The sequence below is a fragment of the Protomyctophum parallelum genome, assembly GCF_964188405.1.
Source record: "Protomyctophum parallelum genome assembly, chromosome: 16".
In the NCBI taxonomy this organism is placed as follows: Eukaryota; Metazoa; Chordata; class Actinopteri; order Myctophiformes; family Myctophidae; genus Protomyctophum; species Protomyctophum parallelum.
The window spans coordinates 12,608,465-12,621,960 of NC_139711.1; the positions used below are offsets into that span (position 1 = coordinate 12,608,465).

The 13,496-nt window shown below is 42.0% G+C and overlaps 1 protein-coding gene across 3 annotated transcripts in view; it reads left to right on the forward strand.

Moving 5' to 3' along the window:
• The window catches only part of flt4 (fms related receptor tyrosine kinase 4), a 141,593-nt gene that overhangs the window by 81,709 nt on the left and 46,388 nt on the right, over nucleotides 1-13,496 (forward strand). For all 3 annotated transcript variants that reach the window (XM_083785875.1, XM_083785877.1, XM_083785876.1), the window contains exons 10-12: nucleotides 644-806; nucleotides 10,172-10,307; nucleotides 13,301-13,409. In XM_083785875.1, the coding sequence (XP_083642001.1) occupies nucleotides 644-806; nucleotides 10,172-10,307; nucleotides 13,301-13,409 (408 nt within the window). The remainder of the gene's footprint in view (nucleotides 1-643; nucleotides 807-10,171; nucleotides 10,308-13,300; nucleotides 13,410-13,496) is intronic.

The window sequence follows — 13,496 nt, forward strand, 5'->3', positions numbered from 1 at the left end:
AGTGCTACCACTCATAACTGCTGTATCACCCTGGTCCCAGCAGACGGAGAGGTTACTGCTGATGGATTGGAAATAAATAAAGTACAAAGCATGTGCACTGACCACGTACATTCATTCATTGACCTTCATAGGTCAAGACATATTATTGTCTTGTATAACTATTATTGATTGATGTTGACTTTGCAAATAAAACGCTGACCTCAGGGTTGGCTTGGTGGCTCAGCCAGCCAGCATGAACACTGAGGATATGATAATTACTACTCCACCCGTTTGATTCCTAGGGAGTAGCAAATCTCCTCTCTCCTTCTCTGTCCTTGCTTTCCTATTTATCTCTTTCGCTCTCCCCCCCCCCCCCCCTCTCTTTCTCTCTCTCCTCCCCCACTGTTCTCTCTTGTGTTTATAAAATAAAAACATATTTGAAAAATATACATGACACGGATGACGATGTAGGTTAAATATCCTATTTAAAAGCCTCAATGTATAGATCTGAATTTATTATATATATATATTTTACTTGTTCACTATAATACCTGTGACTAAATTCAGGTTTTGGAGGTTAATTGGCGCCTGACGGTGACAAATGTAGTCATGGCTCCAGTTGAATGTGTGAATCCAGCGTTTGATTTGTCCACCTCTTCCCCAGTTCCTCCACAGATCCATGAGAAGGAGGTGGCTGAGCCGTCCAACCCGTACCCCAGCGGGAGCGCCCAGACCCTGACCTGCACCGCCTACGGACACCCGGCTCCCAGCATCCGCTGGCAGTGGAGACCCTGGGGCCCGTGTGTCTCCAACAACACCCGGAACACGTGAGAGCTAGCTTTCTGCTATACACACACTGTTGCAATGCTGCAGCCATAGGCTAAATCTTATACGTGCTGCAGCTGTGCAACTATATTGCATCGTAGTAGATAATCTATGCAAGTAAAATTAGTTTTTTCTGAAAGTCTCTTAGTCATACAGTACCAACATGGATCTTGTAAATTAGTTTTGTTCTTATTGGTAGATTGATATGTCCGTTTATGGAAAAGCATATATTATAAAATACACAGCAGCCCACAAACTGTACAGGTAGCGTCTGAGTTAACACACAGAGAGAGAGAGAGAGAGAGAGAGAGAGACACACAGAGAGAGAGAGAGAGAGAGAGATGATGCACACATGAAATGTGATGCAAGCTCATGTTTGATTAACTCCAACGTCCCACAAAAAGGCATATTTCACTTTTAAATAAATAAATAAGGAAATGAAAGTAATTGAAACATCCTGGCGTCCCTCTGGTATTAAAATGTCCTTCTAATGCTGACCCTATAAATGTAACTTGTGCAAAACCGAAAACTGTCTTGTGGTTGAAATAAATGTGTGTACGTTTTTGGAAATGTACGCCAGATGTTTGTTTTCTGCAGATCCATGTGGGGATGCAGTTTGTATCTGACCCGGTACAGAACTCTAGAGTATTCAGTTTGTATCTGACTCGGTACAGAACTCTAGTGTTCAGTTTGTATCTGACTCTGTACAGAACTCTAGAGTGTTCAGTTTGTATCTGACTCTGTACAGAACTCTAGAGTGTTCAGTTTGTATCTGACTCTGTACAGAACTCTAGAGTGTTCAGTTTGTATCTGACTCTGTACAGAACTCTAGAGTGTTCAGTTTGTATCTGACTCTGTACAGAACTCTAGAGTGTTCAGTTTGTATCTGACTCTGTACAGAACTCTAGAGTGTTCAGTTTGTATCTGACCCGGTACAGAACTCTAGAGTGTTCAGTTTGTATCTGACCCGGTACAGAACTCTAGAGTGTTCTGTGAAGTGATTATGGCAGTTAAGAACTTCCGATTGAAAGATGCTTCAAAGCTCTCAGAGCTGTATTCAGCTAACAACACTAGAATTCTAGTGAATATATACTTATTTTTGTAACCGTATATTTGACCTTGTTTAACAAACTGCCCCGCCGAAAGGATGGTTCTGTCCACAGTGAGGACCTCATGTTTATGTCTTGGTGATGTGTTTTTCTGTGCTGTGTTTTTTGTTGTGGGTGTTTTGATCAGACCCGTGAAGATGAATATCCTTCAGGACAATAACGTATGTTAATATTTAACAGCTCCTCAATCCCATAGTTAAATAAAAAAGTAAATAGTTTGAAGTAGAAATTGAAGATACAATATGTACGTACTACGTCATACGTACATAGGAGGGTAGAGTGCATCTGCTGGCCGAGTGAGAGATGAAGGAGTGCTTCTTTGTTACATGGTGTTTGTCTTATTCATTCGCAACACATGCAATTGATGTTTTATGGATTGCAACCTAACGCATGCATTAATGCACTTTATGCCTGGAACTTTAGCCAGCTCGTCCCCAGTGTGAAAACAAGATATATGGTTCACTCTCACCACGTGAACAGCACAGAGGTCTGGAATGCAGTCGTTGTGGATTTCTAGATCAATCAGTTATTGATGAGGCAATAGGAGTCGCAGACAATAATAGGTGGTGCTGCTTACACTTACAGTATATACGTATATACGATATATGATATCAAGACTCATGTCTGTGAATGGTACGGTAGTTCTGCCAACGAGCACAGGGATAGTAGACCATAGGACAGGTAATACCATCTGTTACAAGCACACACTGAACCATAACAAGACCGGCTGTAACAAATCAATAGCTAGTTCTTCTTGTAGCCTATCTGCTGTTTTCACAGCCTCACTTTTAACACATTATGTGCCCTTTTATTCTTTCAAAATGGCGACCCAGGGTGCCCACTTTTAGACCCACTTTTTGACATTTTGAAAGAAGACGTCCACAGACGTCCTGGGCACTACATGCGGTAATTCCTAGGACGTCTGTGGACGTTTAGGTACTAACAGCCTGAACACAATTGTCAAAATGTCTTTCAGAGTGAAACAAACAAATCATCCAGCGTGCTGCAAGCAGTTTACCTCCTGGACATGTTTTAGCAAGTGAAACTGCTATCACGGCATTGTAAAACTAACCACCGTTCTAAATCGTTAATCCCCTCTGCAATACAACTTTCAAATGCTCCGCTGGTTTTTACAGTGCGGCTCTGAAGGCGGCTATACAGTAGCTGTCTATAAGACAGTGGTACTCCAACATTTGTGCCATGGACCGCTATACATTTTTACATGTTTTAGAAAATCGACATGCTCCAGTAAAAGGACCAGAGATCCGAATGCCTCTCTCCTGGGCAGCCAGAGGGGGCCGCCTCAACTGAGCGGCCCAGATCCAGGTGGGCTGGCTTCAGCCCGTCCAGCTTGTCTGGATAGTCTGAGGAATCCATGGTCAAAGCAATGTTCAGGTTGGTCGCATCCTTGGGCACCGGGGGAGCCAGAGTAGTTGCACCTGGAAGGGCATCTTTAGCAGACCAGACAATGGGCTATATGCACACACGTAATTTTGGAGAGAACTTGGGCCACTTCCCTACTCACAGGCAGGGCTCGACATTGCGACTAGGTACTCGCATTTGCGACAAAAAATATCACCGTGCGAGTTGTAAAAAAATTGTAGCACAGGTGCGACTACAGGATTTGACCATTCAATCGTGATAAAGACAAGTCTCTGTCTACAGCAAGTGCACATTCTATAGTCGCGGTTCTATACCTAAATTTATATTTCTGAACGGCGGTGTCGTTCACCAAAAAGAGCAGAGCTACAAGCTAACAACGTGTCGAGGCACGCACATGGAGTGGATGGATTGATTGATATACCAAAATAACCCTTGCTTAGCACCTCGCTAAAAGCGTGTGCGCAGCACAATACGAATGACCGACCTGGCTGGATATATTAGTCAGTGGCTAGCTCAGGTCCATAACTCTAAATGCAACACATTAGACTAGAGCTATGGACCAGAGCTAGTCAGTGGCCTCACTGGCCTGCATAACGAGCAACGTAAAAAAGGCAAAGATCCCCCCACCTTCTCCTTCCACCACACCGAGGTGTAGCCTATATGTCCGATGTTCTGTCTGAACTGAAGCAGTCAAAGCCAAGGAGAATGTTACATTACTAATTCACCATCGAGTAGCCTCTGCACTAAATGTCACACTCACATGATAGAACAGCAAGATATAAACGGATAGTCTGTCTGTCCATCCATTCATAAAATGAATTGACTATCTATCTATCTATCTATCTGCATACCAAACTAATAGTCTATCAGTATAAAAACAAATTGATTATATAGATTATATAAAAAAATATGATATCCAGATGAATATCAATATTGTGATCATTTCTGAAAAGGTATTGTGATATAATATTTTGTCATATTGCCTGCCCCTACCTCGAGAAAAATCACACCTGTGTGAAGTGAGGGGCACTCTTTTTTTTTTTTTTTTAAGATATTTTTTTGCGGCTTACGCCTTTATTGATTTTTTAAGGGATAGAAAGTAGGCTGACAGGAAACGGGAGAGAGATGGGGGGATGACATGCGGTAAAGGCCGTGTCGGGTCCGGGAGTCGAACCCGCGGCACACCGCGACTGGATCACCAGTCCGGTGCCCAGACCGTTACGCTACAGCCTGGGCCGTGAGGGGCACTCTTATCATCATACATCATGATTTAATTTATGTCATATTTAGCGGAATTTTGACCTAATTTCTCCGTTCATTGTCAATGGCAAATATTGAGACGTGTGGGGACTAAAGCTGTATATAGGAGGCCCTCAAAAACACATTATTTGATAACTTTTCATCGTGCTCCTAAAATAATTTGTGTGCTACTAGATTTTTCAACTTAGGCGCACACGTGCTACTTGGAAAAATGCTAAGCGCCGAGCCCTGCTCACAGGTGTTACCGATGATACTAATGAAGGCTCTGTTCCAGTCTGGTCAAACAGAGTCAGGGTGCTGCTATAGTGCATTGTAAATGACCCAAAGCACTGTACTTTTATTTTGAAATTCCTGTAGTACTTTTCCATGCCTGCTCAGTGTGAGTGATTGGTCATTATCTTCACCTGGTTGTGAGTGAGAGAGAAATTGTTTGAAGCAGCAGCAGCAGCAATGTTTTAGCCAAATGGGCACAAGGTATGTTTTATTTAGTTTTGTTTGTTGAAATTATATTTGTCTAAAGATCTGTATGTTCATATTGTATTTGCCTAGGCTATGTTTATTGTTTATTGTCAGGTATAAGGTAGAGAATGTTCAATGTGTAATTGTTTGCTTGTTTGTTTGTTTTTATTTTACAGCTTTTACGTTAGTTGTGATTTTTAGTAAAACTAATTTAACCAGTAAAAGACCATCTTTGAGCAGGGTGTGCTACATGCACGTTGGCTCCCTGTCAGTCACTGGAAACACTCTGCTACACCAGTGGGTCTCAGAGTGTTCTTGAGTGGGTTCCAAATGGCCCCGTACAGGTGTGTAACTCTGTACGGGGCCCTTACGGCACCCTTATGGGTCCATTTGGTTCCATTTGTACACTCTCAGAGTTGTGGGTGTCCTTGAAATGAAAAGGTTTGAGAACCACTGCACACTAAACGGATCAGAGCCTTAATTAGTACCATCAGTAACACTAGCCCTCCAAGCAGAACCCAATGCTACTGAAGTTTCTGACATTTGTTCGACCCAGTGCATTGGGTCCTGTTGCATCACTACCATGCCACCTGGTACGCGGCCATTCATAAAACATAAACAACATGTTTAGCGCCTGTCTGCGCTCTTTGACGACATTTTTTCGTGTGAGCGTTTCTGAATATGTTTAGTATAAGTACCCATACATGCCGCTGCGAATATCTCCTGTGGCGCGGAAGCCGTTAAGTATTTTTAATTTTTTGTTTGACCGATTTGGTCGCTTTGATTCTTCTCTTCCTTCCTTGTTTATTGACACCTCATTGTACCGCCTATCTGGCTAGCTAGTGGCGCTATAGCTATGACAGAGCAGATCAGAGGCAGGGACGTAGCCGCACAAGCCAACCGCACACCGGGAGGCGGTACAATAAACGGTAAACAAACAAGAAGAAATAAAGCGACCAAATCGGTCAAACAAAGATTAAAAATACTTAACGGCTTCCGCGCCACAGGAGATATTCGCAGCGGGATGTATAGGTACTTAAAGTTCCCGAATTCAGAATAACTCAAGCAAAAAAAGACCGTCACACGGCGCAGATTCAATCTTAGAGAGCATGTTTACTTCCGCGTTCCGGAATTCCCATACGAAAATATAGTTATGACCAGGGACCCAACATAAAACTCATCAAAATTTCAGAAAAGCTATATGTAGGGTCCCGAAAGGGGCTACAGTAACACCAAAGTAGGGAAGCAGCCTGGAAGTAGAAAGAGTTATTCTGTGTGCATATAGCCCATTGCATGCTTGGGAGATTTCCCCTTGAGAGTGCTGTAAACATGGGCCACATAAGGCTGCCCGACAAGCCTATTGCACAAAACGTCAGTAAAAATGTAGCATGCCCAAAAACTGTGCAGAGCCCTTGACAGCGAGGGGCTGCGGGAGCCGTTTTCCACCTGACTGACATCCACTTGACTGACATCACAGGCTGCTCACATGAAGTCCAATAACCATTATTGAAGCTGCCCCTGTGCCCCGTTCCCATGTGGATCTGGGAACATGGGAATATAAGGTCTCGCAACCTTATAATATAAGGTTGCGAGACCTTATATTCCCATCATTGGGATGGGAATATTATGTGAAGAAGCTCCTCAAGCAATCTCATAGTGAGATTAATAATAATGCATTTTTTTTCATCTAGAAGTGTAAAATATGTAGGAGGTACGGTAGAGACGAATGATTGCATCCGCGGGTTGATGAGCGATAGAAAAGAGGGGCCCTGAGTGCAGCTAAGTGCATTTACTCAAGTACTGTACTTGAGGTACAGTACTTGAGTAGGTACAGTACTAGTGATATTAAGTGTTAAATTGCTCTATATTCTGATGATAATCATTGCTATAGAGTGTTTGTTCAGTAACGGTCTCCCCGTCATGTTTGCATCGGGATACCAATTTCAACAAATCGGGAGACAACTCATACACGATACAGGATAAAGAAGTGATGAAACAAAGAAATGAGCAGACACAATTGGAACTTGAATGGTATATTTTTTTGTTTATTAATTCAAGAGCCCTGGAGATGGAGACCCCTGCAAATATTGTACCGTTTACTACAATCATTTGACATCTTTAGTACTATATTTTCAGATTTAGATTATTTTATTACAAGTTGAGTAACATTGTGCTATATTTCTACTTTAACCTTTTTAGTATCTCCTCCACCGCTGGGCTGTGATGGAGGCAAGGAGGGAGGGGTTGCTGTTAACCCATTTTGGGCGGGAACCCCTTTTGGTGTTTTAAACATTATGTTATAATTTAGCTATTGAAAAATAGCAGATCTACAAGCTTATAGCGTGCCACCGAGTCGCACGCTACGAGCTTGTAGGTCTGCTATTTTTGAAAAATCGTTAAAATGTGCCTCAAATCTTTGTCATCTTTGTAAATTGTCATTATTTAGAAGACATTATTTTAAAATTTCTACGAAAATTTTAAATCCTGAAACTCTTAATCCTGAATGGATTAAGAGTAAAAGAAGAGGTGGAGATGAAGGGATGGGAGAAATTAATGAAATGAGGCAGAGAGAGAAGTCAATGATGCGATATGACCATTTCTAACCCCCAAACCTGGGTTACTTCTCACCACTCACAACATGCTGTTTATTATTCTGTTGCTCCTCCTGAGTCACACTTCACATCATATGCAGACGTACACATAGTCTAGATGGAACGGGGTGTTTTTCGGAATCCTTGAAGGGTCTATTTTAAGATTCTGCCAGGTAACAAGAAAACATAATGTCCCAAGGGGTTCATTTTTAACCCTTTCTTACACATACCCTACCTAAATATGACATAAACAACCTACAGGGACTAATTATGTTTCCATACAACAAAAAAATTGTTATGAAGATTCAAGCACACCTTGACAATATTTCGGGGCAAAAACTGCACAAAAATAGCTGAAAATATTCGGATCACATCTATATTTCTTGTTACCTGACAGAATCTTAAAATAGAACCTTCAAGGATTCCGAAAAAAACAGGTGGCATTAAAAAATCCACCCTATGTGCGTGAACCCCCCGTTCCATCTGAACCCCCCTGTGTGCAAACACACACACATGCACAGAGGTGCACACCTACGTGCAGAAACTGATTGCAGAGAATGCCTTTCGGCATTTCCAAACTGACCCCCATGACCTGATAAAATGGATTCCATAGGCATCTCTATTTGCTATTCCACTAAGCCAGTAGTTGCACTGTTGCAGTCACCAGCCCTGAACATATGGAATATCTCTCCATTGAATGAAAATACAAATCTATCTGCTCATTTTTAGAATGGTAAAAAAAAAGATATAATGGTTTCCTGACCTGTCCTCTTGTATATGCAGCATGAGTGCTGAGAGGAGAGAACCACTTTAATTCATTCTAGTTGACATCATGAAATTGTAATTATGATTAGTAGTGCTCGCTGTGATACATGTCAACCATTTAAACTCTATTCAAACATTTTAGAGGAGGGAGAGCACCCCAGCTACCATTTCCAAATGTGTCTGTGCATTTGTGTTTTGTTTCTTCACTTCCAGTCTCAACAGTAAATTATCCACACTGTACCCACAGTCAGTCACTTCTGGAGGACATGTCAGATTTCCACACACACCTGCATGTGCAAGGCATATTCCAGGCCTCCCGGGGCCTTCAGATCCTGGTCCAACAAATCTGTCTGGGCACAGAGACATTTGAAGTCATCGAGCACCTCTTGATCCATGCCCGTTGGCAGTGGCAACGGTTTTTATCCTCCATGCTAAATGCCATAAGGCAGATTTCTCTGCTTCAGTAGTTCTCTTCCTTTCTCTGCTGTGTCTTAGACTATTAGGGCATAGTCCAGGTCAGTAATCGTGATCGAATGTACTCTGTGCTTAGTCTTCCTCTAGACCCGTGTGAACTGCAGTGTCTTCTCCCTGCCACTGATTGGATACAATTGGTATCCTGACTTTTAATAGCATGGTCAATATTAGATACGGCTCTAAATGAGGTTACTTTAATTTAATTACCTTAAATTCCTGGTCAACTCCACATAGCAAGACCTTAAAGGGGAATAGCACTCATTTTCAACATTGAACTATGTTATTAATATAATATAGAGTTTAGATGAAAATACAAAAATGGAAATAGATCGAAATAATAAATAGGTCCCCCCCTTCTGTTTTAGTCTAGAACTTGGTGTACTTTTGGCCTGCAGAGTACACCAACGTGATGTCACTGATCACATGACTCCCAAGTTCTAGACCTCCAGTTCTACGCTAAACAGAAGGGGGGGGACTTCTTTTGATTATTTCCACACAACAACTCTAAGTTATATGTTGAAAATGAGTGGTATTCCTCTTTAAAGTGTGGAATGTAGAGTTCTTGATGGCATCACCAGTGTGTGGACGTTCAACCTCCCTGGGTCCTGCCACACAATCAATTTATTTCCTGCGACAGTGGAGTCCACTCTGACTTCACGGCTGTGATTCTGATTACTACGTGTGGCACTGAAGAAAGGGTTAACAGGACGAACACATTACCAACAAGCGCCTGTATGGTTGCTACTTAAAAGATGGCAATCAGGAGACTAGAATGCGATATGCACGCCGGGGAACGCCGTGCCATCAAGCTTGTGCCAACACACCGGCAATGGGCATCTATCAAGAGGACGTCCCACACCGGCGCTGGTGCGGAACGAACTGGCCAGATGAATCGAGATGACTTGAAATTACTAATACTATGAGAATTACTGATCACTTTCTTGTTTACGTGGAATTGCTTTGCTGCACTTTCAGGACATGGCAAAACAAAATTCAATTTCATGTCTCATTTGCGCCGCCGCGATGTTCACACTATAGATTTCCATAGTAGAAAGGTACACCAACGTCTCCCGAATGATACAATTCAATTGGCAGCGGCGATATAGTTTTTGTCTTCGTGCGAGCCCCGTCTCTGCTCTGAAATGCAGCACGGCGTTCCATAACACACACACACACACACACACACACACACACATACAAAAAAAGGTTCTCCTCATAAAATATCAGGATGTCTGCTTTTGTAGGCATCCCCTGCTGCCCACTGTTTGCTTTGCATGCCGATGAGGGCAGAAGACTTAAATGCATCTGCATTCTTTGTTTCTCCAGGGCCACTCGAGACCGAAAGGGCCGCAGCGAACGCATGGCAGACTGTCAGAACTGGCAGGACATTGCCTCGGACAACGCCATGAATGAAATCGAGATGATCAAGACCTCCACGCAAGTGGTGGATGGGAAACAAAAGGTGACCTTTAGCCATCGTGAAATAGTTTGGGAATGTCTGCCTGTCTGCAGCATATATTAATGTATGATCGTTATTATTATACAGTATGGCTGCATGAAACAGGACTGGAAATTATAATAATAAAACATACCTCAGATTTATTGACCATAGAAGTCAAAGTCGAAGTCGCTTACACGGAATACAGGAATAAATTATTTCAAGTAAAAAATTTTAACAAGGAGGCTTAGCTGGGGAAACTAGCAATTCATATTTATAACAATAATAAATCTCACTAAGAGAATAACACAGCGATTAGAATGTTACTCATATAGGACACATTTATGTAAGTAGCCTTATCCATGAACTGATATTTTTATACAAGTGTCCCAAACTGTGAGTTCTGTGACAAAATAATGTCAGTGAGAGCTGTAAGGCCATTTCCACCGCAGAAATATTTATACGATGCTTCCTGTGCACACTTCCTGCAAGGACTGGCCATAAACACATTTACACACTCAAGTTCAGTATGACCCGGTATTGTACAGGTCACACACACACACACGCACACACAAATACACAAATATTGCATGCAGACCCACATGCCCCCCCCCCCCCCCCCCCCCCCCACACACACACACACACACACACACACACACACGTCTGTATTACTGTACTGCTGAGGACATAAAGATTTTGGAACGCCGATTTTCTGAATGCCATTTACATTTTTCAGAAAACTTATGGCAGGATTTAGAAGGCGTTTTTACAAGTTTAAAAACAGGTGGGTTGCGCACATATAGACCGATTCCGTAGCAGTTTCATGGTCGCAGCCTACGTATTTTCTGTAGGCGGAGCCGACATAGCTGCGGGTTTAAACCCTCACTAGGCGCACCTCTTCTACTATAGTGAACGGCAGAGTGACTGATGTTTAGTCTGCCTCAAACGTTACTCTTTTATCTCCTTTTTACTAACACTAACATTATAAATATGCCCAGAACATCGTGATGAACCTGTGTAGTTTATGGCTGCTCCAACAGTAGTAGCAACATAAAAAAGAAAACGGAATGTCAAAATATCCACCGCGGTAGCTGAGACCAGAGCCATTGAGACGAAGCAGTGAAAGGTCCTGAAAGATACATAACGTCAGTCTTACCCAATACCCAATCTTTCTGTTTTATGAACACAAGGCTGCTGTACTTTATACCTCATACTTTAAATGCTTAGTATGAGGTATAAAATACAGCAGCCTTGTGTTCATAAAACAGAAAGATTGGGTATTGGGTAAGACTGACGTTATGTATCTTTCAGGACCTTTCACTGCCTCGTCTCAACCATTACTCAATGGCTCTGGTCTCAGCCACCGCTGTGGATATTTTGACATTCCGTTTTCTTTTTCTTTTTTATGTTGCCACTACTGTTGGAGCAGCCATAAACTACACAGGTTCATCACGATGTTCTGGGCATATTTGTAATGTTAGTGTTAGTAAAAAGGAGGTAAAAGAGTAACGTTTGAGGCAGACTAAACATCCGTCACTCTGCCGTTCACTATAGTAGAAGAGGTGCGCCTGGTGAGGATTTAAACCCTGCAGCTACGTCGAGTCCGCCTACAGGAAATACGTAAGCTGCGACCATGAGACCCGCTACGGAATCGGTCTATAGTCCCTCGCTGGTGCTGGACAATGGGTAGATACAATGTAAAAAAGAAGTCTGCACACAGCTGTGCTCCACAGTGCTTAATTAATTTAAAGGTTAATAGAATTGACCTCAGGTTTATACAAAAGTATCTTGCAGTATCTTGCCCAAGGACACTTCGAATTTAAATCAGACATGACTCCAACACCTACACCTAACCTCTAAACATCTAAAAATCACTATCCTACCCCAAGTACATTTGCTCAATTACTGTACTTTTACTTTAAGTATTTCCATTTACTTCTACTCCACTACATCTCAGAGGCAAATGTTTAAATGTGCTAAATGTAGTAGGCTACCATAGAAGAGATAACAGGCAAACGTTGATCAAAATAACAATTCTTCTCTAATTATGTAGACTTTTTGTAAATTAAGTAATGCATATGTTTAACAATATTTAACTATTTTAGTGCGTAAACTGTAACCAACTGAGCTCATAAGGGTCCATTTGGTTACGAGCTCCATCATTTAGCTGGAGACTACCTGGAACCCCCTCAAGGACCACTGGTTATCATGCACTCCCTGAAAATGTATTTCTAATCAGTGTTTCTAGATTGGAAATAATGTTTACAAAATGATGAGCTGTGTTAATAAGTTGTCAAAATGTCCCATGTCCCATTTTTGGGTGTGTGGAAAACATCTATTTAGATTTTCACTATCTTAGCCAGTATTTAAATTACCAGAATAAATAAGGTGTCTACTGTCTACTATAAAACTATGGCAATATAATCTAATTTTTAATGAAACATTTTGACATTAATGACAACTTTTTGCCGTCAGCAAAATAATTGCTCACCAATAGCTTTCTTCAATGTGTTCATAAAGGTGTCTTCTTCTAACACCTCTCGATTAGTTCCGACCCAACTCTTCCGGAAAAGTTGTTTTCCTGTTTTTCACACCAGGCCTTCTGAACTTTGATTGGCTCCCACGAAGTTTCCCACACGAGTCGTGTCGGAACAAATTGAGAGGTGTTAGGGGAAAATAGACACTTAAGGTGAATAAAGTTATTGGTAAAAAAGTATTTTGGCAATAAGACGGCAAAAAATATATATTGTAATGGTAGCACAGGCGTGTGTGTGTGTGTGTGTGTGTGTGTGTGTGTGTGTGTGTGTGTGTGTGTGTGTGTGTGTGTGTGTGTGTGTGTGTGTGTGTGTGTGTGTGTGTGTGTGTGTGTGTGTGTGTGTGTGTGTGTGTGTGTGTGTGTGTGTGTGTGTGTGTTGTATATATCATAGGTTTTTCACTAATTTGCATAAACTCTTCATGGGGTGTGTAATTGATAGAAAATAAGTAATGTTTAGTTTCCTCCTCTTCCTCCACTGCAGGTGGTGAGCCGGCTACACATCCACAACGCCAGCGTGTCGGTCATGTACATGTGCTCTGCCCAGAACAAGGTGGGCACAGACCGCAGACTCGTCTACTTCTACGTCACCAGTAAGTTTAAACCTTTTTTTCCCCCCCGAAATGGTTTCATCACACATGTGGACTTCATGTCTGCTGTACAGTTACAGCATATTCTTA